This window comes from Caretta caretta, chromosome 5, assembly GCF_965140235.1.
Source record: "Caretta caretta isolate rCarCar2 chromosome 5, rCarCar1.hap1, whole genome shotgun sequence".
Classification (NCBI taxonomy): domain Eukaryota; kingdom Metazoa; phylum Chordata; order Testudines; family Cheloniidae; genus Caretta; species Caretta caretta.
This window is the reverse complement of record NC_134210.1, coordinates 15973456-15997162: the sequence shown is the minus strand read 5'-3', so window position 1 is coordinate 15997162 and position 23707 is coordinate 15973456. Positions and strand designations below refer to the sequence as shown.

General features: G+C 41.7%; 1 protein-coding gene across 5 annotated transcripts in view; it reads left to right on the top strand.

Moving 5' to 3' along the window:
- Nucleotides 1-23707, top strand: part of DYM (dymeclin) — a 385584-nt gene that overhangs the window by 60259 nt on the left and 301618 nt on the right. For all 5 annotated transcript variants that reach the window (XM_048851023.2, XM_048851027.2, XM_048851022.2 and 2 more), the window contains 3 exons: nucleotides 487-580; nucleotides 2505-2638; nucleotides 19953-20025. In XM_048851023.2, the coding sequence (XP_048706980.1) occupies nucleotides 487-580; nucleotides 2505-2638; nucleotides 19953-20025 (301 nt within the window). The remainder of the gene's footprint in view (nucleotides 1-486; nucleotides 581-2504; nucleotides 2639-19952; nucleotides 20026-23707) is intronic.

The window sequence follows — 23707 nt, the reverse complement described above, 5'->3', positions numbered from 1 at the left end:
ATGAAGTGAGCTGTAGCTCACGAAAGCTCATGCTCAAATAAATTGGTTAGTCTCTAAGGTGCCACAAGTACTCCTTTTCTTTTTGCGAATACAGACTAACACGGCTGTTACTCTGTAACCTGTCACAGTCAGGCACACTTTCCTGATAGTGAGATCTATTGAGGTGTGGAATAGTCCCCTGAAAGAAACGCTGTGGGTCCGTTGTTTGGAATGTTTTAAATGTAGGTTGGAAAATGTAGTGTAGTGAACAATCTTGCAATATCAGAAACGTTGACAGGAGAATCTTGGAGGTTTTTGTCATCTTTAACTATAGACTGTTTAAAAAAAAAAAACTAAAAAAAGTAGGCTTGTTGTGTGTGTGTTTATTTAAAAAAATACATAAAATGTGCAATGGAGAGTAATTCCCACTCTATATATCCTGTGTTTGAATTAATTATTCTAACTTAAATTACAAATGTACTCTAATCTTTTCAATCCCTCATCTAGTTGAGAACAATCCTCGAACAGGAAATCTTGGGGCATTGATTAAAGTTTTCCTTTCTAGAACCAAAGAGTTAAAAATTTCAGCGGAATGTCAAAAGTAAGTTGGCAGTGAAATGCCGGGTGTTCCCTTTTATGTTTTAAATGTTCATTTTGTTGATGGCTGCTCCATAAATACCTTAATTGGCATGGTGAAAATTCAGGTTCTCTTAAAGTTTGTTTTTGTTTTTAAAAGATAAACTAATTTCAGAGGAACAAGTATCTTGTGTATTTCAAGCATTGGGAATGGAGCATAATATGTAAAGCTGTGCCATTACAGAAGAATAGAAGTTTTCCATTTGCTTTACTGGTGTGAGTGGGTCTAAATGTTGCAACAAACATATGTTTATGTAACTTTGGATTAATCTCTTCCCTTCCCACTCTGCAGTCCTAGGCACTGCAGTCCCATTCCTTTCTGTGGGTGGGCATGACAGACAATAAAAATGCTACGCAAATACTCCTTTTTGCTAGGTTCATAGTCTGTGACTCAAAATTCCTTGGAGCATAAATAAAATTTAAGAGAACAAGTGATGCGCTAGGGATTTTGTTTCCCTTAAACTGTAGTAGCAGTGGCTCTGATGCCATGCTACTGGCTGCTTATTTTGCAAAATAAACATTTATTTTTCAACTTAAATGCTTTTTTAAGGCATATTATAAACCATCTGATGATGCTTTTTAGCTAATCTAAATTTATTTTAAAATCAGTGCATTATTTCTAGAATACTTGAAACTCTGACCAGGCCAGAATAGAAAATGATATAAAATTCCACTGCTTTCAAATTGTATGATCAGATTGTCTTTCTAATCCTCTTCCCTCCCAGTGGGGGATGAAAATTTCAAGAGGTTATACTTTCAGAAGTATAGTTTTCCAAGAAACTTTCCAAAGATTTTTTTTTTCCTGGAAACTTCTTTCCTGGCAGGGGAAGGAAGAGGAGTTTGCAGACATTTTGAGGCCAACTCCTCTTCTAATCTAGGGATCCATTGAGAAAGAATCTGTCTTATGTCCAGAGGAAAGAAGTCCTCCTTTTGGCTGCTGCTGTGTTGGCCCCTCAGCCCCTTGACAGCATGGCTTCAGCAGGAGCTGCATATATTGCTGTTGACAGGGTCCCCCTGCAGCTGGACATAGGGACCCAGAGGGACATAAAACAGTTCCCTGCTGGATTGCCTTCATGCCTAGAAATCTGGGGTTAAAGTTGTGAAGAGTAACTGGACTTACTGCTGTTGCTCCTGAAATCCACTGAGCATCTTCCACCTCGAGTGTCACCTGAGGAATATTTGTGCACGTAAAGGGATAAGATTGGGGATAAATTTCCATGCAGAAAGAATGAGATATTTGTAGAGGTCTCGATTCATTTGAGAAGATCTGCCCGATTGTAAGTAGGAGTGGGTCCCCAAACTTTTTACCTTGCACCTCCCCTTTCCCCTGTCCGTGCCCCCACCCCTGCTCCCCCTGGAGCTGGAGCCAGGAGTGGGAATGAGGGATATGGACAGGGATAAGGGGGCTGATGTTGGGGCCATAGCTGGGAGATGAACCTTGGCCAGGGGCTGAGCCGGCAGCTGGTGCCCTGAGCACAGGTGCCAGGGCCCGAGGCTGGAACCCCAGCCACGCTCTCCCAAACGTTCCTCCATGCCCCCCTGCGGGGGCGTGCCCCACAGATTGGGGACCTCTGGGATGTAGAGATTAAAAAAGATAATAGGGTAGCTAGTCAATTTCCTGAAGAGAATGGCACTTAATGGTAACTATGACGTTTTTAATAATAGTACTAAACTATATGTAGCAAGAAGGCTGCATCCTCTTGAAAAGAAGCGTTTGTTTAAATACATTTTCCTTGCTATTGAGTGTCCACACTTGAGACTTGCCTTTGCCTCATATGGGCTACAGAGACCTTTCCATTCACTGTTACACACAGGTGGTCATGACTATTGCTGAACATTAATAAGTAAAACATTATTGACTCTTGTTTACTTTTCTGTTTCCCTTCTAGCCATCTTTTTATTTGGCAGGCCCACAATGCGTTGTTCATTATTTGCTGTTTGTTAAAAGTGTTCATATGTCAGATGTCAGAAGAGGAACTGCAACTTCATTTTACTTATGAGGAGAGAATGCCAGGCTCATATGGTAGGTATTAAATATTGTCATGGAAACAAGCAATGCCCCTGGGATGTGAATTTGTTGAAAAATGTTTTTTATTATTACTATAGCACCCAGTTCAGCTTCAAGTCCAAATGTCACTTTAAAATTTGAAATAGTAAAGTAATTATGCTATATACTGAGGTGTTCATCAGCCATGGAAAAACCAGATGGAGAAACTTTGAACCTGAGGAGATCCTGAAAGTGTGTCGGGTGGGATTTTCAAAAGCACTCAGCATGGGCTTACCTCTGCTCCCATTGCAGATGAAAGCTATCTGATCAGAAGACAGTATCATCCATATTTGTGCTCCATGAGCCCAACCCCAAAGTATAAGACCTGCCTAATCAGAGAACTAGGTTCCAAGCCTAGTAAAGGGGGAGAGAAGGGATGGGTGAAAGAGGAGACTCAGGGAGAAATATCATCTGCCTTGTTGAGTACAGGGAGATGGTGAGAACAAGAAAGTCGTTTGCAAATATACCTAGGATCAGCACTGTATATTGTGCTTCCATGGTAGGAAAAAATGATTTTATTGTCTCTCAGGAAATTGCATGTTGAGTAATTTGGGGGAATTTGAAAGCATTTGGTTTCTTAAACCAGCCACTCATCAAGTTCACTAACATCTAGAGATCTTTTTCCTTAATTGTTTGTGAGAAATGTGTATTTGATCCTCTTTGGTATTACTAATATGAAGCAAAAATGTTGTCCTGTAAGGGAATGTTCAGATCCATTATCTCTAATTTCTAGTGTCCTGCTGGATGCCTGCTGGCTTAATGGCAATGCTTTGGACTTTTATGTAAGACACCTGGGTTTGATTCCCACTGCTGATGGTTGTGCTCCCTAGTGTTTTAAATAATGCACCAACAAAACCTTAGTCCCCCTCTGCCCATGCGATGTGCTATGATTCTGCCAAGATCCCAAGCTAAATAGAAATAATTCTTGTCGGGATTTGGAAGGAAAGCCTTCATCCGATGAAGTGAGCTGTAGCTCACGAAAGCTTATGCTCAGATAAATATGTTAGTCTCTAAGGTGCTACAAGTCCTCCTTTTCTTTTTGTGAATACAGACTAACACGGCTGCTACTCTGAAACCTCTAGGGATAGACACTCTGGTGTGTCCTTCAGACCACAGCTGCTGGAATCTATTCCTGCAGTTGTATCTGAAATTCCTCCTCATTGTCTGTGTATTATATTTTTCATCTTTTTGATTTTTTTTAAAGGAATGTACAATTTTATATGTAAAAGACAGAATTTCATAAAAAAAGAGCAGCCAAAGGGAATAAAGGGATTTAATAATATATCAAGGGGAAAGAGCAGCACTATGGATACAGTAGAGCCATTAATAAATGACGCAGGTAAAATTCACTCATGGATAATGGAATACAACTATTAAAAAAAATAAAAGTCTGACTCAACAAGAAAATACAGAAAAGTGAATTTAAGCTGAAAATTCGGAACAGCTTCCTCACATTGAAACCAGTTACAGTGTGTTTCTCAAATGCGGCCACCATGCCCGCATGCACCCACCAGAGGCTTTTCTTGCAGCCACAGCTTCCTGCGCAGTGATGGAGGAGAGGGGGGAAACAGTGGCCCCTCCCCTGGGGCTACCAGAAGGGATCTGGGGGCTGCCCTCCTCTGCAGCCACAAATGCCAGAGGAGCAGGCAGCTGATGTGAGTTCCCCACTTTCCCAGGGGTGGTGGGGCTCGGGCTTCTGGCTGCAGCCCTGGGGTGGCAGGTGCCAGGCTACAGCCTCAGGGCTTCAGGCTGCATCCCCACCTGGGAGCCCTGGGCTCACCCCTACCCCCATTGCCCCTGGCCCCCACTGCCTCCCTACCCACCTCTCCATCTGTGGCTTAATTTGTCCCCTGGCTTGCCGGGGCTCTGTAAGTCTGCTGTGAAAAACTATATTTGTATGTTTGTTAATATCACTTTTCACTGCCTTCCAGTTAGCTAGTAAGTCTGCTGTGAAAAGTTATACATACAAATATACATATATAATTTTTCACAGCAGCAGCCTTACTAGCTAGCAAGTCTTAAGAAAAAAGCAATCAATAAAGCAAAAGAAACAACAAAATAGACAAGAATGTGCAAAGCACATTATTTTGTTTCTATTCTGTTTAGGTCCAGTAAAGAATAGAGACAACTGTACATTATTTTTATTATTGAGTCTATAAAAAAACCTACATAAATAAATATAAATGATTTGGATATGTGCATATTTATTTGTTTTTCCTAAAGTTAATTAAGTATTTTAGGAAAAATTGTCAGAGCGGCCACCAAAAACTTTCTTGTGGGAACTTATAGAGACTGGAATAGTCTTCCAGTTAAGGTAATGGAAGCCCATTGCGTGGAGTGTTTAAATTTAAGATGGGCAAAAGACTGCACTGATAGGAAGCCGGGCTGCATGATCTCTTATACACAATCTCTTACAATTTTTCTGTGGTTCTGTTGAAAAAGTAATAATAGAGTCATAAATGCATTTCATAATGCAACAATTGGTTAGTGTAATATAAATGTTGAGGCATTATTATTTATATAGCAGTCACAATGCATAAGTCGCATTGACAAATATCAGTTAACTGCCCCAGACCACTTAAAATGGAAATAATTTTCATTGCAGAAGTAAGGAAATGAAGAGCTGAGCTTACTTTAGCAACCTGAATTGTTATTCTCCTTATCACTTGCTGATATGTATTACAAAAAGTCTTTTAAAAACATGAACGCTGTGTATCCATTCCATTTACAATTATAAAAACATTCTTCATTATAATGCTTTATTTGCTGAAGACTGTTTTGAATAGTGTTGTCATCCTGAAATGAGACATTATTGTAGAGTGCACACACAAGGAGGCAGAGTGAAGGTTAGTGTGCAAACCTTGCCTCTCAATTTCCTGTCTTTACAATAAAGTTTTGGTTAAAGTTCTAATCATATGTGGCTTATTGAATAAAACTAATTACTTTGCTTTCTTCAGCATGGATGGCTGGTGTCAGAATTCTAATACAATATGTGTGGGTTGTGGAAAAAAGAACGCACAAGCATTTGAATATGGGCTTCCTTCAAACAGTCAGCCCAAGCAAGGGCATGTGTCTTGAAGACATAATAATTGTTTGTGCATAGACTAGTGAAAACCATTCATTAAAATCTATTTAACTCCTTGGCGCCTGCTGTTGCTCTGGGGAAACCAGACTTCTGGTGCCAAAAGATTAACAGCTACATATTGAAATGGTTTAATGTCTTTAAGCTGTGATGAGTAATCTCTAAGAATGAGGTCAGCTAGCTGATACATTAAACAAGCAGTGCCTGCTTACAATAAACTATCACTGCAGAGTGAATGTGGGCTTTCACCTGGTAAAGAAATGTTGCTGAGTTGTATCGTAACAACAGACAGGGAAATGCCACATGGGGAAATGCCAGCATTGTAACAACAGACAGGGAAATGCCACATGAGAAAAGTGACATTTAAGTGCTTTATTTTACAGTCAGAACCACAGTAATTTTTTTATTCTTAACAATGAGGGAATTCCGTATTCTACAGTATTCAGAGTGACTAATATCACTGAGCTACGTCTGTACAGTAGATGTCTAGATATCTGTACAGTACTTACACAATATTTAGCACCATATGACTAATTCATAAAGATATTTATGAAGTTTAAGTATAAGTTTGTGCATATGGACTAGTATAGACAATGTTACTGAGCATTCATCTTAGATGAGCAGATTGTTAGTTGAATGCTATAAATTAAAAGGGTAGCTGTGTGTGGTCTGTTGGTTAGAGCAGGGGACCGGATTTCGGGAAATCTGGGTTCCTTTTCAACTCTGTCACTGCTTTGCTGTGGACTTGGGCCACTTACTTCTGTGCTTCAGTTTCCCCCTCTGTAAAATGGGATTATTTCTTACAAAACTCACTGGAATACTGGTTTATTTGAGGATCCTAAACAGTTTTACACAGTATTACGATTATGCATCTAATACTGTAGTAGGCTAATGGATTTTTACAGTCTGTAAATTTAGGATATTGGAAAAATAAATGACTAACGTGTCATCAAAAGAATATAATAAAAAAAGAAAAAAGCTGTTGTTTTTTGACCTAGTAAAGCAAAGAGGAAAAAATGTAATGAATTTAAGGTCCCTTGTATAACTATACTAACAGTAGCTTCCCGAAGTAATTTTTTTCATTCCTGGTACCTTAGAGTTCCCCCTAGTGTCACAAAGTATACGCTGATTTATTATTGCATTTTGTATTTGCTTATTTACCTAGCACTACATATGATGAACTGCTTTCTTATTAAAAAGAAACCATTTTGAACAGTTCTTACTGGCTTTTCAGCTGCTGCGCTAGGTTATTGGTATTTCTCCCTCTTTCAGGTGGCTGTGCGTTTGGGGAAACCTTATTATACATATTCTGAAATAAAGTACAAATAATATGTACATAAATGAAGACATTAGTTCCATATCTGGATTCTGAGGATGTTATCTGCTTTAGCTTTGTTATGGTTTATGAAGGACCTTTAGCATTACAGCCTGATGTACAGTTGGGCTTACTGTTATTCCTTATTGATTGTGCACAACACTAGATGGCCCACATCGACTTCTTCCATCCACAAACATAACTTTATTTAATCAGTAGAAATTATTGTTGTAAAGTTAATTGTAATCCACTTTCAAAGAATCACCTTCCATGGTCATTCAGAATAATCCATGCTTCCTGTGATTCCAGCCCTTCTCCTTATGTGTCATTCACCTTGAGGTTGAGAGAGCAGCTACCTTTTTTCAAGGTCACCTTGGCAAAATTCTTCCAAGGTCTCCTAAAAGCCGCCCTGTAAGTCACTATTGTGTACAGTCTGCTTTCCTACTCTCTCTCTCTCTCTTTTTTTTTAGCATCTGTTCTCTAGTGTTTCTAGCCAGAGGCCCATATTTTAGTAAAAAGCACTCCTTGATTTTAATGTAGCTAACTTAGATACCTGGGATCTTGGCACAAACTGAGAACATAGCATTGCAGTACACCATAGTCTTGCTATAATGAACTAAAACATTAACACCTGCTGCAAGATTTCTGCTCTTTCTAAAGGGAAAAGGTTGTACAATGTATTAGAGTAATGATGTGTGGGAAAATATTGTTGCCATTGGGCACTCACTATCTTTTATAAATATGTAAGCATTTTGTGTTCGGCAGATCATTGAATGCACAGTTTTTGACAGCAAATTATTAGATAGAGTATAGTAGTGTCTCATCTGAAAGATGGTACCTACTCATTTTATGTATAGTGTGTGATCTATGCAAGCGAGTCCAGCTTGTGCTTTCTCAGCAGACTATATTTTAGGTTTAAAGAGCTTCATATTGTTGTATTTAGCATCAATTCAAGTGCCCAGTGGCAACTTTTGTGTTCCAAAGAGTGTATAAGAAGAAAGGCTGTTAGAAGAGCATACTGTTGCAATTACAGTGCTCGGCTTATAATGAGGAAAGTTATAGAACCAAGCATAAGAGGGAAATTGAAACATAACAGTGGCATTTGTCTCCCTTCTATGGCTAGACCACATAGGGTCTTCTACTGCATTCAGAAATTTCTATCTAATGCACTTGGTTATTTAGTACAAGCAGAAGAGGTTCATGTTTTTAAGCCCAGAGGTCCTGGGTTCAATCTCTGCAGATGACCTAGTCACTGCTGTTATTACTTAATGTTTTGGTGACTGTAAAATTCAAGACTATATTGTATTTTAAGAGTAAAATGAAATAAATATTATCCATTAGTTTAACGAGATTCTGAACTCTGTTAATAATTTATTTTTCCTTTTGTTACCTGTGCCATGGTGTACTAGCCACTTCACATTCTACTTGGAATTAAATTCTAACACTGTGTAGAGGATTGGATGACTTGTGAACTAACAATGGGATAGTGACTTTTTCATCTGTAGGGGTGAAATCTTGGCTCTATTGGAAGTCAGGTAAAAACTCCAGTTGACTTTAGTAGGGTCAGGGTATTCACCCTAGGTTGTTGTTTTCTGTCTGGCCTAGAATTTTGAGTGAAAATAGTTGATATCAGGTGGCTGTCCAGCATCCTGTGGAAATGAGTTGACTTCATTTGTTCTTTGCTGACAGCAGGTAACCATATCTCAGAATCTTCTATCACATTTTTAGCTCCCTGACAGCAGGATTGTCTGGCTATGTAGACTCCCTCCTCAGGCCCTACGCTACCAGCACTCCCAGCTACCTTCGAGACACCACTGACTTCCTGAGGAAACTTCAATCCATCGGTGATCTTCCTGATAACACCATCCTGGCTACTATGGATGTAGAAGCCCTCTACACCAACATTCCACACAAAGATGGACTACAAGCCGTCAAGAACACTATCCCCGATAATGTCACGGCTAACCTGGTGGCTGAACTTTGTGACTTTGTCCTTACCCATAACTATTTCACATTTGGGGACAATGTATACCTTCAGATCAGCGGCACTGCTATGGGTACCCGCATGGCCCCACAGTATGCCAACATTTTTATGGCTGATTTAGAACAACGCTTCCTCAGCTCTCGTCCCCTAAAGCCCCTACTCTACTTGCGCTATATTGATGACATCTTCATCATCTGGACCCATGGAAAAGAAGCCCTTGAGGAATTCCACCATGATTTCAACAATTTCCATCCCACCACCAACCTCAGCCTGGTCCAGTCCACACAAGAGATCCACTTCCTGGACACTACAGTGCTAATAAACAATGGCCACATAAACACCACCCTATACCGGAAACCTACTGACCGCTATTCCTACCTGCATGCCTCCAGCTTTCACCCTGACCACACCACACGATCCATCGTCTACAGCCAAGCTCTGCGATACAACCGCATTTGCTCCAACCCCTCAGACAGAGACAAACACCTACAAGATCTCTGTCAAGCTTTCTTACAACTACAATACCCACCTGCAGAAGTAAAGAAACAGATTGATAGAGCCAGAAGAGTTCCCAGAAGTTACCTACTACAGGACAGGCCTAACAAAGAAAATAACAGAACGCCACTAGCGGTCACCTTCAGCCCCCAACTAAAACCCCTCCAACGCATTATTAAGGATCTACAACCTATCCTAAAGGATGACCCAACACTCTCACAAGTCTTGGGAAACAGGCCAGTCCTTGCCTACAGACAGCCCCGCAACCTGAAGCAAATACTCACCAACAACCACATACCACACAACAGAACCACTAACCCAGGAACCTATCCTTGCAACAAAGCCCGTTGCCAGCTGTGCCCACATATCTATTCAGGGGACACCATCACAGGGCCTAATAACATCAGCCACACTATCAGAGGCTCGTTCACCTGCACATCCACCAATGTGATATATGCCATCATGTGCCAGCAATGCCCCTCTGCCATGTACATTGGTCAAACTGGACAGTCTCTACGTAAAAGAATAAATGGACACAAATCAGATGTCAAGAATTATAACATTCATAAACCAGTCGGAGAACACTTCAATCTCTCTGGTCACGCAATCACAGACATGAAGGTCGCTATCTTAAAACAAAAAAACTTCAAATCCAGACTCCAGCGAGAAACTGCTGAATTGGAATTCATTTGCAAATTGGATACTATTAATTTAGGCTTAAATAGAGACTGGGAGTGGCTAAGTCATTATGCAAGGTAGCCTGTTTCCTCTTGTTTTTTCCTACCCCCCCCCCCCAGATGTTCTGGTTTAACTTGGATTTAAACTTGGAGAGTGGTCAGTTTAGATGAGCTATTACCAGCAGGAGAGTGAGTTTGTGTGTGTATGGGGGTGGGGGGGATGTGAGAAAACCTGGATCTATGCAGGAAATAGCCCGACTTGATTATGTAAAGAGTTGTCACTTTGGATGGGCTAGCACCAGCAGGAGAGTGAATTTGTGTGGGGGGTGGAGGGTGAGAAAACCTGGATTTGTGCTGGAAATGGCCCACCTGATGATCACTTTAGATAAGCTATTACCAGCAGGACAGTGGGGTGGGAGGAGGTATTGTTTCATGATCTCTGTGTGTATATAAAGTCTGCTGCAGTTTCCACGGTATACATCTGATGAAGTGAGCTGTAGCTCACGAAAGCTCATGCTCAAATAAATTGGTTAGTCTCTAAGGTGCTACAAGTACTCCTTTTCTTTTAGCTCCTTATTGTGAGTCTTAGCAGAGAAGCAGAGGACTGAACAGACACATCTGAACCTAGAGAGTTAATCTCTTGTCAATCAGACACATTAGTGAAGTTTTTGCTGCCTGTACCATGCTGTTTCTGTGGGTAGAAAGTTTATCTTCATGGCCTTCAATCCAGTGCCATTCATACACACAAAATTCACTTGAAATAGATATGTGATGGTTTGTCCCCCTTTAGGATGCCACCTGATGTGCTGAGATACCACTGAGCCTGTCTGTTTCGTCAGCCTGGGTATCCTTTTTACCTGTCTTGCTGAGCCAAGAAATTCTATTAAGCCTTCTCCAGCGCACACACAAGGAGGGCCACACCAAACTGCAGAATGGAACAGACACTGAGATTAGTTCTGCGAAGGCTCAGCTTAAGGGACTTGTCTCCAGCACTCAGGTGTCCACTTCTCTTGGTGTGCAGACCCAAAGATATATTATGAAATCTGTCTCCTCCCTCAATGTGGAGGAAGGGATGCACAACCTCTTAACACCCCTGCCCCACCCCGAATTGTGAATTGTACAACTGGGGTTATATTATAAACAAGAAATAAGTTTATTAACTACAAAAGGTGAATTTTAAGTGACTATAAGAGATAACCAACAGAACAAAGCAGATAACTGAGCAAATAAAATGAAATATGCAAGCTAAGCTCAAGATACTTTAAGAAACAGGTTACAAAATGTAATTTCTCATCCTAGATATTGTCACAGGTAGATTACAGAAAGTCTTGAAAGGCAGCTGCACTGGCCTGCAGCTGGAGATTTTAGGTATTTCCACTCACAGACTGGATGTCCTCCCAGCCTGGGTTCAGTCCGTCTCCCCTCAGTTCACTTCTTGCTTTCAGGTGTTTTTTCAATGTCTCTTTGGGTGGGGAGGCAGAGGAGAACCACAATGATGTCACTTCCCTGCCTTAGATAGCTCTTGTGTGTGATGGGAACCCTTTGTCTCCCAGTGGAAGAACACTGGCATTCCAAGGGGTGGATCCAGTACCAGGTGACTCAGACCCATGTCTCTGCAGGCCTGTGGCAGCCATACTTGTAGGCTGTCTGGAGTGTCCATAGGAAGACTAAGCTCTTTCACAGTTCATTGCGTCTGCCGTTGGCCCATTAGCCCTGTCTGGCTTTTCCATTGTTGTATCTGAAGGGCTGGTTGGGGGTGACACCCAAAGTAACACATTTGAAATACAGATACATAGTTAATATTCCTAACTTCAGATACAGAAATGATATCTGCATACACATTGGATAATCACATTCAGTAAATCATAACCTTTCCAACAGTACCTTACAAGAGCCATCTTACCTAAAGTATATCTCAGTTATGTCAGATCCATATTATAAGCATATTTTCATAAAGAATATGGAAAGAAATGTCAGAATATGTACCAACATAACTGTAAATCCATGTAGCCCATTCCCTGACCTGCAGCAGAAACTTTTATTTTTTCTGTATTAGCCAGTTACAGTTCATTGAGCTGCTAATCATAACTATAAAATATTACAGTAACTGCAGAAACCCCCCAAAACTGCTCATGGAATGTGACTGAGAATTTCAAGTGAAAAGGCAGGAAATTAAAAGCTACAGTTTCTCTGAAAACACACTTGATCTTTTGCATATGTAGTGTTTTCTGTTACTGCATATTTCCATGCAAACAAGTGTTTAATGGAAAAAACGCAGCAGCTATATTTACTACAGCCATTTGATGAGTACAGAAACTTTCATTAATCACATAGTGGAACTTAAGCATTGAAATTGCCAGTGTGGAATCATGAATCAAGAAAATGCAGCCTGATGAAACTGTGTCAATTAAAGTAGATCAGACTGTGACCCAGAGAATAGCAGCTTTTCTGGGGGTCTTTTTTATAGTAAACCAAATGGAAACACCTTCTCTCTCCCCCTCCTCCCAGAGCATCAACAAAACACAGATTACTTTTAAAAAGAGCCATGGAAAATTGTCTCTCTTCTTGCAGACCTTACCCATCAGGTTGACAACGTGGCTGATTTTTGCTTCATTTTATATTTACATTTTTGCATATAGGGGATTTTAAAGAAGTAATGTAATGATTTAGTCCTATTTCACAAGTGGTTTGGAAATACTTATTTTATTACTTGTGTTTAGATTTTCATCTAGGACTGCTGGAGGGGGAAGCCTATGAGCTCTGGGCAGCAGCAGAGAAGCAGGCAGCAGCAGGAAGTGAGGCTGCCTCCTGATTAGCTCCCTCACCAGTGACCTTCAGGCTGCAGCTAGCAGAGGCTATGGTTTCTCCTGTGTGAGCTGCCTCAGACTTCACATGCTGCTGCCAGTGTAGGGACAAGAAAGTTGCTCTACAAGGCGGCAGACACTCAGTGTGCATGCATACAGCTGGGAACAGACAGGGCAAGTAGCCCAAGGAAATGACTAACCAGTCAGACACATGCCCAGTTGCCCAGCAGCTCAGGTTGAGTGTCAGTTCTACTACAACATGCCCGCTCCCTGTTGATGCATGCATGTGTGATCTGTAGCAAAGAAACTTCTTGGATTGGTTGATTGAGTCACACCACATATTTTCAAAATTGCAGCCATCATTTAGTGGAGCTGATAGGTTTTCCAGGTCCAGGAAGACAGTGCTAAATATTAATAAAAGTGATTTGGGCCATATCTTTGTATGTAGTATAACAAGTGTAGGCTAATGCTTTCCTTGACTTGTCCACTGTTAATTGCAACCTCATAGGTACTGTAGAGATGATGTGAGTTAGTGACTATGTAGGGACCAGGCACGATGGAGTTGTAATCTGGGCTCTGTCATTGACTGGTTCTGCACTAGATTTGTCTTCCCAAAATTTTCCACCATTGCTACCACTCGTAGTAACAAACAGTAGGAGCACTAATGCACACCATCAACCAGCTGTTGTTGCAGCTCAGATCAAGTGTAGAAAACACAATGGTTAAAATCGTGATGGCTGCCAGTGCTTTGTCTACCTAGAGCAGTGGCTCTCATCCTTTCCAGGCTACTGTACCCCTTGCAGGAGTCTGATTTGTCTAGCATACCCCAAGTTTCACCTCACTTAAAAACTACTTGCTTGCCAAATCAGACCTAAAAATACAAAAGTGTCCCAGCACACTATTACTGAAAAATGGCTTGCTTTCTCATTTTTACCATATAGTTATAAAATAAATCAATTGGAATATAAATATTGTACTTACATTTCAGTATATGGTATATAGAGCAGTACAAACAAATCATTGAATGAAATTTGTTTGCACTGACTTTGCTAGTGCTTTTTATGTAGCCTGTTATAAAACTAGACAAATATCTAGATGAGTTGATGTACCCCTGGAAGACCTCTGCATACCCCCAGGGATACATGTACCCCTGGTTGAGAATCGCTGTGTCTCTTTCTATGTCTGCAACTGGTGGAGCTGCACCAGTATTAGCAACAGTACGGCACACTAAGAAAAATGCCTAGTTGGCTTTGGGCAAGTCGTTTAGCCTCTCCAGTGTCTGTTTTTGCCATCTGCATCATGGGTGGTTTAGAAAATATTAAATGCTAAGTATTATTCCTGTCACAAAATCCTATAAATAAAATAACCCATGTTTTGAAGAATTTACATAGCTGGTTTGTTAAATGGTGTTTAAGCCTTACCTCTGAATTTTCTGTCTTTGTGTTATTGTTTATTACTTTAGCACGGTAACTAAGACTAGATGATGTACCTCTGATTTCCCTCCATGCAAATTGGTTCGAATGTTATCTGGATTCACTTATCCCCTGTATGATTCGAGAGGGTACATCTCTCCTTTAATCAAGCATCTAATCTGTTAATATGAATGAGTAGGGTGTGTATTGTGTCTATCCTACTATTGAAAAAACATTGTTTATGAAAATACCTAGTGTTCCATTTTTATAGCTCTCTCTCACGTTATAGATTTGGCATGCATCCGTTTCATTGTCTTGGCAAGACAAAAATTAAACAAGAATGCATATGTCCCAGTCTGGAAAAGGATACATAAATTGTTTTAACAGAGTGCCATTGGTTACAGTAATTAACTAAAAAGGGATAACTTCTTGCATAATACATGAACATGCTAGAGGCAGATGTTTATCCTTTATTCTCAGTGGAGTAGAAAAAAATGACATCTTCATGTTCTGTACATTTATAATAGTTCAAATCACATTCAACTCTACCCTAACAAAATGTGTTTACTATATGATGGAAAGATTCTTCTGACGTGCCCTTGATTTTATTTTTATTTCCAATTGCTAGGAAGAATTTTTAGAATACTTTGTAAGTTTTGGTCAGTTTATCAATTTTGCATTGTTAGCATTTCCAACATTCAAAAAGTTAGGTAATTCCAAACTGAAACTTATCTTAGATTACATTACCTAGGGTTCATTTTTGGCTGTGGTTTTAAGTCCAAGGTTAAGTATGCTCATTTACTAATCCTGGTTTGTTGCTAACAGGAGCTACATTGTGTTACTCGTGGGGGATTCTATATAAAGGAAACCATGTTTCCGTAATAAAAAACTGATTTCCTTTAGAATGTGCAGTTCACTAGGTGACAATTTTAATGTGTTTTTAATAAACCAGTTGTGGAAAGAAATAATTTTGCTTTATTGTGAGTAGTCCTTATAGTGTGCTGCTTTAAATTGAGTCCTGAAATTAGGAGCAAACTCAGGTTAAAGAGAATAGCACGAGTACTACTATATAGCACTACCATAATTTGATTAAGTTGAGCTTGCTGTAAGACATGTTTAATTGAACATATGAAGTACACCAATGTTTGGGAATTTTTTAATGCTCTGCTGCCCTTTATCTGATAGGCTGAAGGACAAGATTTGCCTGCTGTGAAGCATTAAAAATAGAAAAATGAGAGTAAATTATGTTCCAAAGTATCTTTCTCTAATATGAAATGTTAAATTAAACACAGACACACCCTGCTGACTCAAGAATACATCTGAAACTTGCTTAGAGCTGTGACATTTTAATCTCCAAGGGTTTGTAATTGAGTTTTGCTCCATAAGAGAATTTTTTTTAAATTATGTTGTATGAATGTAAAACATTGGTGCTCTTATTAATTAGAAATACCTGGAATTCTTTTAAGAGACATTTTTTGAAGCACCAAGTGTGAGGTGAGTATTTTATATCTTGCCCTGGATGCATTTATGAGTTAAACAGTGAAGAACTCTTGTTCTAGCAAATAAAACCCTATTGGATTTCTTTGGAAGAGAATAATTCTTGATGGGCTCTGGCAGAGGCCTTGTTCTTAAAATGTGCTAAGCTTTGCACTAAATAAATACAGTTTTCCTTAAAAAGTGTTAAGTGATAATAAAACTGGAGATTGAATTGCTTAAGTCTCCTAATGTAAAATGTGGACTGAATTCCTTTTGGAGGGAAGGCCATGATTTGGAATGATGAATAGTATGCATAGAGAAGTGTCCCTTCTGTTCTCCTGTCTAGAATTTATTAAAAAGATGCGAACTAACCTGTTCCTTTGGGCATTGTGGGCCTGTCATAAATGTAAAGGGAAGGGTAAACCCCTTTAAAATCCCTCCTGGCCAGAGGAAAAATCCTCTCACCTGTAAAGGGTTAAGAAGCTAAAGGTAACCTCGCTGGCACCTGACCAAAATGACCAATGAGGAGACAAGATACTTTCAAAAGCTGGGAGGAGGGAGAGAAACAAAGGGTCTGTGTGTCTGTTGGTATGCTGCTTTGCCGGGGATAGAACAGGAATGGAATCTTAGAACTTTTAGTAAGTAATCTAGCTAGGTATGCGTTAGATTATGATTTCTTTAAATGGCTGAGAAAAGAATTGTGCTGAATAGAATGACTATTTCTGTCTGTGTGTCTTTTTTGTAACTTAAGGTTTTGCCTAGAGGGATTCTCTGTGTTTTGAATCTAATTACCCTTTAAGGTACCTACCATCCTGATTTTACAGGGGTGATTCCTTTACTCCTATTTACTTCTATTTCTATTAAAAGTCTTCTTGTAAGAAACTGAATGCTTTTTCATTGTTCTCAGATCCAAGGGTTTGGGTCTGTGGTCACCTAGGGAAATTGGTGAGGATTTTTACCAAACCTTTCCCAGGAAGTGGGGTGCAAGGGTTGGGAGGATTTTGGGGGGAAAGACCTGTCCAAACTACGTTTCCCAGTAAACCCAGTTAGAGTTTGGTGGTGGCAGTGGTGAGAGAGAGTGGTGGTGGCGAGAGTGGTGGTGGCGGCAAGGACAAAGGATAAAATTAATTTGTACCTTGGGGAAGTTTTAACCTAAGCTGGTAAAAGTAAGCTTAGGAGGTTTTCATGCAGGTCCCCACATCTGTACCCTAGAGTTCAGAGTGGGGGGAGGAACCTTGACAGGGCCTGTTCTGCATCTCTATTGTTAAATCAGCTAAACAAATAAACTTCTTCAGAAATGTGGTCAGTGATTAAACCAGCTAAATTGTGTTGGCTCTTCCCCAGCTGCCTCATCTAGAGGGAAACTGGATTAAAAGTGCCTCCTTAGACTGGAGATCCTCAGCTAGTATAATGACAGGTTTCAGAGGAACAGCCGTGTTAGTCTGTATTCGCAAAAAGAAAAGGAGTACTTGTGGCACCTTAGAGACTAACCAATTTATGTGAGCATGAGCTTTCGTGAGCTACAGCTCACTTCATCAGATGTAGCTTCACTTCATCACATCTGATGAAGTGAGCTGTAGCTCACGAAAGCTCATGCTCACATAAATTGGTTAGTCTCTAAGGTGCCACAAGTACTCCTTTTCTTTCAGCTAGTATAAATTGTCATAGCTCCATTGAAGCTCTCTCCTGCCGACAAACAATGGCTACATTGCATGCCTTTTAGCGGCATGGCTGTTGCGGCACAGCGTGTCGCTAAAAGGTGCATAGTGTAGACAAAGCCTTAGAGGGATGGGAGAACCTTCAGTTTAGGGGGTTTTAGTTTTGGACCATGATGTGATCTTACTCTGTTCATTTTTATTTATATGTAATCTTTTTTTACATGCATCCAGAGCATTTAATCAAATAAAAATAAATATATACAATTATGTAACTGGAATCCTTGAAAGTCCTTTGCCCCTCCTTGTTCTCTATGTATAACTGGGTCTATCACCTTACATTTTAACTGGAGACTATGAATCTTAAGGATCTACATTATGCATCTACTGTTTGGCACTCCTACGCCCACTCTCCATATTGTGGCAAAGCGCCATGATAGCCAGCTTTCCCTTCTTGTGGTTCTGCTGACTGCGTAAGGATACTTCATGGTTTATTGCATAGTAGGCTTGTGGGAGACTGTAACGGGTACTCTTTTGCTGCTCTGGTGCCTCCTAGTGGCCCATATGGGGATTAGCTTGCCGCATGGTCCGACGCTCCTTCCTTATTCAGCTTGTTGTCCCACTCACTTGCTCCATGGTGTCTCTCATGCTCCCAAAGGTGCAGCACTTTCCTCTTTGTGGCTTAGCCTTCTAGCCAAGTCACATTGAAGTTGCCCTCCCTTCCGGGGTATTATCAAAGTCTTCTTCCAAACTGTCCCTGGCAGTCCCCAGATCGGCTGCCCCTAGCATGCCACTCCCCCAGTGTAGAGGAACCTGGGCCCATCCTCTACACCGGGTTCCAGTACCGGAACCCTCCACACAGAAGCTTGGGTCTCTGTTCTGCCCGCCCTTGCTGCTCCTTCACTGGACTGTTTCCTACTCTGCCTATTACAGGCTCCTACTCTCTCCCCTTGAATCAGGGAGTGTGACTGTTTCTCCCCAGGTGAGCTTCATTCCTAGTTAAGCCTCATTTGCATCCTAGCTCTGCTCCAGATGCAGCCTCTGGCTAATTGGCCTCTGTTGCCTCAATTAACCCCTCCAGGGTTAGTGTACGGTGGATGCCCCATCAAAGAGACACAGTATTTGTTGGTTTGCTGCCAGGGTCCAAGTGTTTGGTTTGTTACGGTAAACGACTGTACAAACTTGCCATGGCAGTACTGGCTTGCCTTATGGGGTCACTGTGAGGTCAAATTTGCCACCCCTCCCCCAATATTGATAAAGAAGCATTTACAAAACTTAAGTCAAAAGGCTTATAAACCAGAATTCCCTCCGTTGTGTGCAGTCCTAACATTGTATTGCGCTAGTGCAAAAAAACATGAAAGCAAAATAGTCTTGATTTATAATTCCCAGAAAACAGATATTGTAAGGCCAATGCACCTTTGCCATAAAATTAAAATACAGTTGCCTAAAAAGGTTCACCAAGCAGATACTCCTTACCTTTAAACTAGAAAATATATTAACCAGAGATTAAATCAAACCTGAATTAATATCCGCAAACACCAACCTTCATCAGAATCCTCAACACCAAAAGCCCATAGGAGGTGATGGATCTTTTAACATGCCCTGAAGGGCCATTGAGATTCAAAGGGGAGAAATGACTAGTAATTGATGGTTCACAAGAAAAAGTGAAACTGACCACTCATCTTAATCACCCAAACTGAGTGAAATCAAACCGTTAGTAAGAGGTGGATGTTTCAGCACTCAGGAGTCAGGTTGACTGGACATAATTTTTAATTAGCTCAGGCTTTTAGTGTTCTTTGGCTCAGGGACAGTCTTAATTCTTGGTTTGTTCAGGGCCTAGCATAATGACATCCTGGTCCATGACTGAAACTCATGCGAACTACAGTAATACACATAAATAACAACTAGTTGCCACTGAGGCCTAGTTTGCCCACAGGTTTTGTACCATTGATATCAGTTAGGGATGTGATCTTTCTACTGAAATACTTGTACCAGTACAGCTCCTGGTGTAGATGCAATTATCAGTGTAAATATAAAGGTTCCTTATACCACAATAGCTTATTAACCTTCCCTACAGAAATAACCATATTGGTATAAGGCACCTTTATTCAAACATAACTGTGGCCAGACTAGGGGAGACTGGGAGTTGTACATCTTTGACTGCACCAGCATGGTTAGTGTGTAGACAAGGCACCAAGTGCTTTGAGCTTAACAGTGATATTGGCATACTCCCTCTCACATTAACCTTATATCATTTTATTTGCCTGGTTGCTCCCATGCTAGTAATTTGATACCTAACTTTAAAAAGTTTCAGTATGAGTTGAATCTGTAGTTTCTTTTCATATGTTTGAAATTCCAGAGACAAAGAGTGTCCTTTTATTCTGTTTCAGGAGTGGAATGTGAAGACCTTATAGAAGAGTTGCTGTGTTGCCTCATTCAGCTCATTGTTGAAATTCCCCTTCTGTAAGTGCTTTTGACAGGGATTTCTGTTTGAAACTTGGGATTTGTACTCTGTGGAGGGAATGTGTTCCTCATAATTTCCAAGTTTACTGTGCAAAAAAGAATGATTTTATTTGAGCATTAGCCAATTGCAAGATCATCATGTCTCATATAAATAGTGATATATTGTCCTCTGGATCTGATCTAAGTATTTTACTGCCCTAGATAAACTGCGGGCATGCAGCCCTCCTCAGTCCATCTGTTCTGCCCTGTCCCATTTTACTTTGTAGTTTCATTTCTGACCCTGCACAGTACCTCTGGGAGTACACAGAAAGCACAGCTACTACATTCTGAAAAGGTGCTATGTGCTTGGGAACAGCGGCACTCACTGTTATGGTGCGGACAGGGGTGAGACTCAGCATCATTCCCCTTCAGGTGAAGACTGCTGTTACTATAGGTGCTAACCTGAAACTCCTGCGTGACAGAATTGTAATTGTGCCTGCCTGCAGCACAGGGACACAACAATGTGTGAGAGAACGGCTTCTTGCCTCCTGCACTTATGCAGGGTTCTGGGTTTTTAAATTAAAAATTATGTTGCTCTTTTTAATCTAAAAGGTAATGGTGATAAGCTCTATTTCCAAACTACAGTTGAATTGAAATCTGAATAAAAAAGAAATTATTGGGCAGACTGTTTCTACAGATCTCCAGAAATCCAACAGATTTGGTACCATGTTTATGTGATACTGCATTTTCACAGTTTCTACCATGTAAAAAATGTACATTGATTACCTGTTCATCTGGGAGATGTGCCTGGAAACATTCTTCACTAGGGGCTGTCTTTTTGTTCTGTGTTTGTACAGTGCCTAGCACAATGGGGTACTAGTCCAGGACTGGGACTTCTAGGCACTAGGATAATACAAATAATAGGTTCTTTATCTTCTAACCTCATTTTTATGGAATGGTACTTGCTTTCTTTTATTTGAAATAATGTGTTCCCCACACCAGTCTCTCTTAATTTTAAACTTCATTTCTCCAGTATAAATTTTAACAAGGCAGCTTTGGTCAACATTAACTTTTCATGTGTGTGATCACCTGGTAGCTTGTGCCTAAAATACGTATTGCCCAAACTGAAATGTAGTCAATTCTGAAAGAACTTCAGTGGAATCCATGTTTCTAACTTTTCTCAGATTATCTGTTGCTGTATGCATTTCACTTCATTGTTGCAGACTCGGGGCTTGTCTCTACTACTGGGTCGACCTAAGTTACACTACTCCAGCTACGTGAATAACATAGCTGGAGTCGACTTACCCCGCTGTCTTCACTATGCAGAGTTGATGTGAGGCGCTCGCCTGTTGACTTCCCTTACTCTTCTCTGAGAGCTGGAGTACTGGGCTCGACCAGAGAGCGCTCTACCATCGATTTAGCGGGTATTCACTAGGTCTGCTAAATCGATCCCTGCTGCAGCGTCGATCTCCCCATAGTGGAGACCAGCCCTCAGTGTTTACATTGCTAATTGTGCTTCTGATTGGAAAGCTGACAAATCTGTTTGCTTATTTGTTTATCTGTTTGATAAAGATACAACTGTTTTTGAAATATTGTGCTCATTAAATAGAATTCTGTCAGCGTTACACCAGTGTTTTGGGCTGTCACTGTTTCATGAATTAATGGTATGATTTAGAGTGTCAGTCTGCAGAGCAAAGAGGCATTGTCAATGCTTCCTGAAACTGTTACACTTTTTGTTCAGAACAAATTAGAGGAAATACTAAGAGGTGAAAGGGCTGAGACACATGGAGGCATTCATAAGTCCTGTATCTTTTTGTTGGAAGGCAGTCCACTATCATATACTGTGTGGAGCCCAATGTCATATATTCTGTCATTCTAGTTGTAAACATATTCTACAGCCAAAGTTGACTTAACCCTTTTCAACAGTTGGACCCTAGTGTCAGCGTCTCCACCTTTTCTGTGAATATACCTGTTCGGTACAGTAGTAGTTGTTGAAAGCCACAATCACACCAGCAGCAATATAGGAAGAAACATGTAGTGGGTTGATGGAGTCTTTACATACTTTAAAAAAAACACTTAGCTCTGTGGGAATAGGGTTGCCAGGTGTCTGGTTTCAACTGGAATACCTGGTCGAAAAGGGACCCTGGCAGCTCTGGTCAGCATTGCTGACTGGGCCGTTAAAGGTCCGGTTGGTGTGGGGCTGGCAGATTCCCTACCCAGCTCCACGCGGCTCCCGGAAAGCAGCTGGCATGTCCCTCTGGCTCCTAGGCATAGGGGTGGCTACAAGGGAAACCGCAATCGCTCTGCAGCTCCCATTGGCTGGGAACTGCGGCCAGTGGGAGCTGCGGGGGCAGTGCACAGAGACACCTGGCCACGCCTCTGCCTAGGATCCAGAGAGACATGCTGGCTACTTCCTGGGAGCTGCCTGAGGTAAGCGCTGCCTGGAGCCTGCACCCCTCACCCCCTCCTACACCCCAGCGCTAAGCCCCCTCCCACACCCAAACTCCCTTCCGGCATCCGCACCCCCTCCTGCACCCCTGTCCCAGCCCAGAGTCCCCTCCTGCACCCTGAACCACTCATTTCTGGCCCCACCCCAGAGCCCACTCCCCCAGCCTAGAGCTTGTACTCCCTTCCACACCCCAACCCCCTGCCTCAGCCTGGAGCTCCCACACTCTGAATTCCTTGGCCTTACCCCCTAACCCCCTCCTGAACCCCAGACCTCTCATCCCCAGCCCCGCCCCAGAGCCCACAACCCCAGCTGGAGCCTCATTCCTCTGCTGCACCCCAACCCCCTGCCCCAGCCCAGAGCCCCCTCCTGCACCCTGCACCCCTCATTTATGGCCCCACCCCAGAGCCTGCACCCCCAGCCTAGAGCCCATACTGCCTCCCACACCCCAACCCCCTCCTCAGCCCAGACCCCCTTCCACACTCCGAACCCTTTGGCCAAACCCCAGAGCCCACACCCCCAGCTGGAGCCCTCACCTCCTCCTGCACCCCAAGCCCAGAGCCCCCTCCTGCACCCTGAACCCCTCATTTCTGGCCCCACCCTGGAGCCTGCACCCCCTCCCGTACCCCAACTCCCTGCTCCAAGCTGGTGAAAATGAGATAGTGAAGGTGGGGGAGCGCGAGCGATGGAGTGAGTGGGAGGAGGGCCTCGGAGAAGGGGTGGGTCAGGGGCAGGACCTTGGGGAAGGGGTGGGGCAGCCGGAAGGTTGTTTGGTTTTGTGTGATTAGAAAGTTGGCAACATTGTGGGAAACATTATAGTTTAGTTTCTCTTTAGCTATATCTTCACTGCAATTAAAAATCAGTGACTGGGCCAAGTCAGCTGACTTGGCTCGCAGTGCTGTTTAATAGAGGTGTAGATGTTTGAGCTCTGGGACCCTCCCACCTCACAGGAGACTGGAGTCACGGCTCCAGGCTGAGCTCAAATGTCTACACTGCAGTTAAACAGCCCCTTAGCCTAAGTCCCATGAGCTCGAGTCAGCTGACATGAGCCAACTGCAGGTGTCTAATTGGAATATAAACTTACATTCTTTATGTTTGTACTCTTGACTCTGTGAGTAATACACATGCAAAATATTTATATAGATCACAGGTTCTCAAACTTTTTTTGCTGAGACCCCCCACACCTTAAAAATATTTCAGGTGGTGGCAACCCCCTGCCCCCATACCATGCCACCCTTACTTTGCCACTCCTAGTGG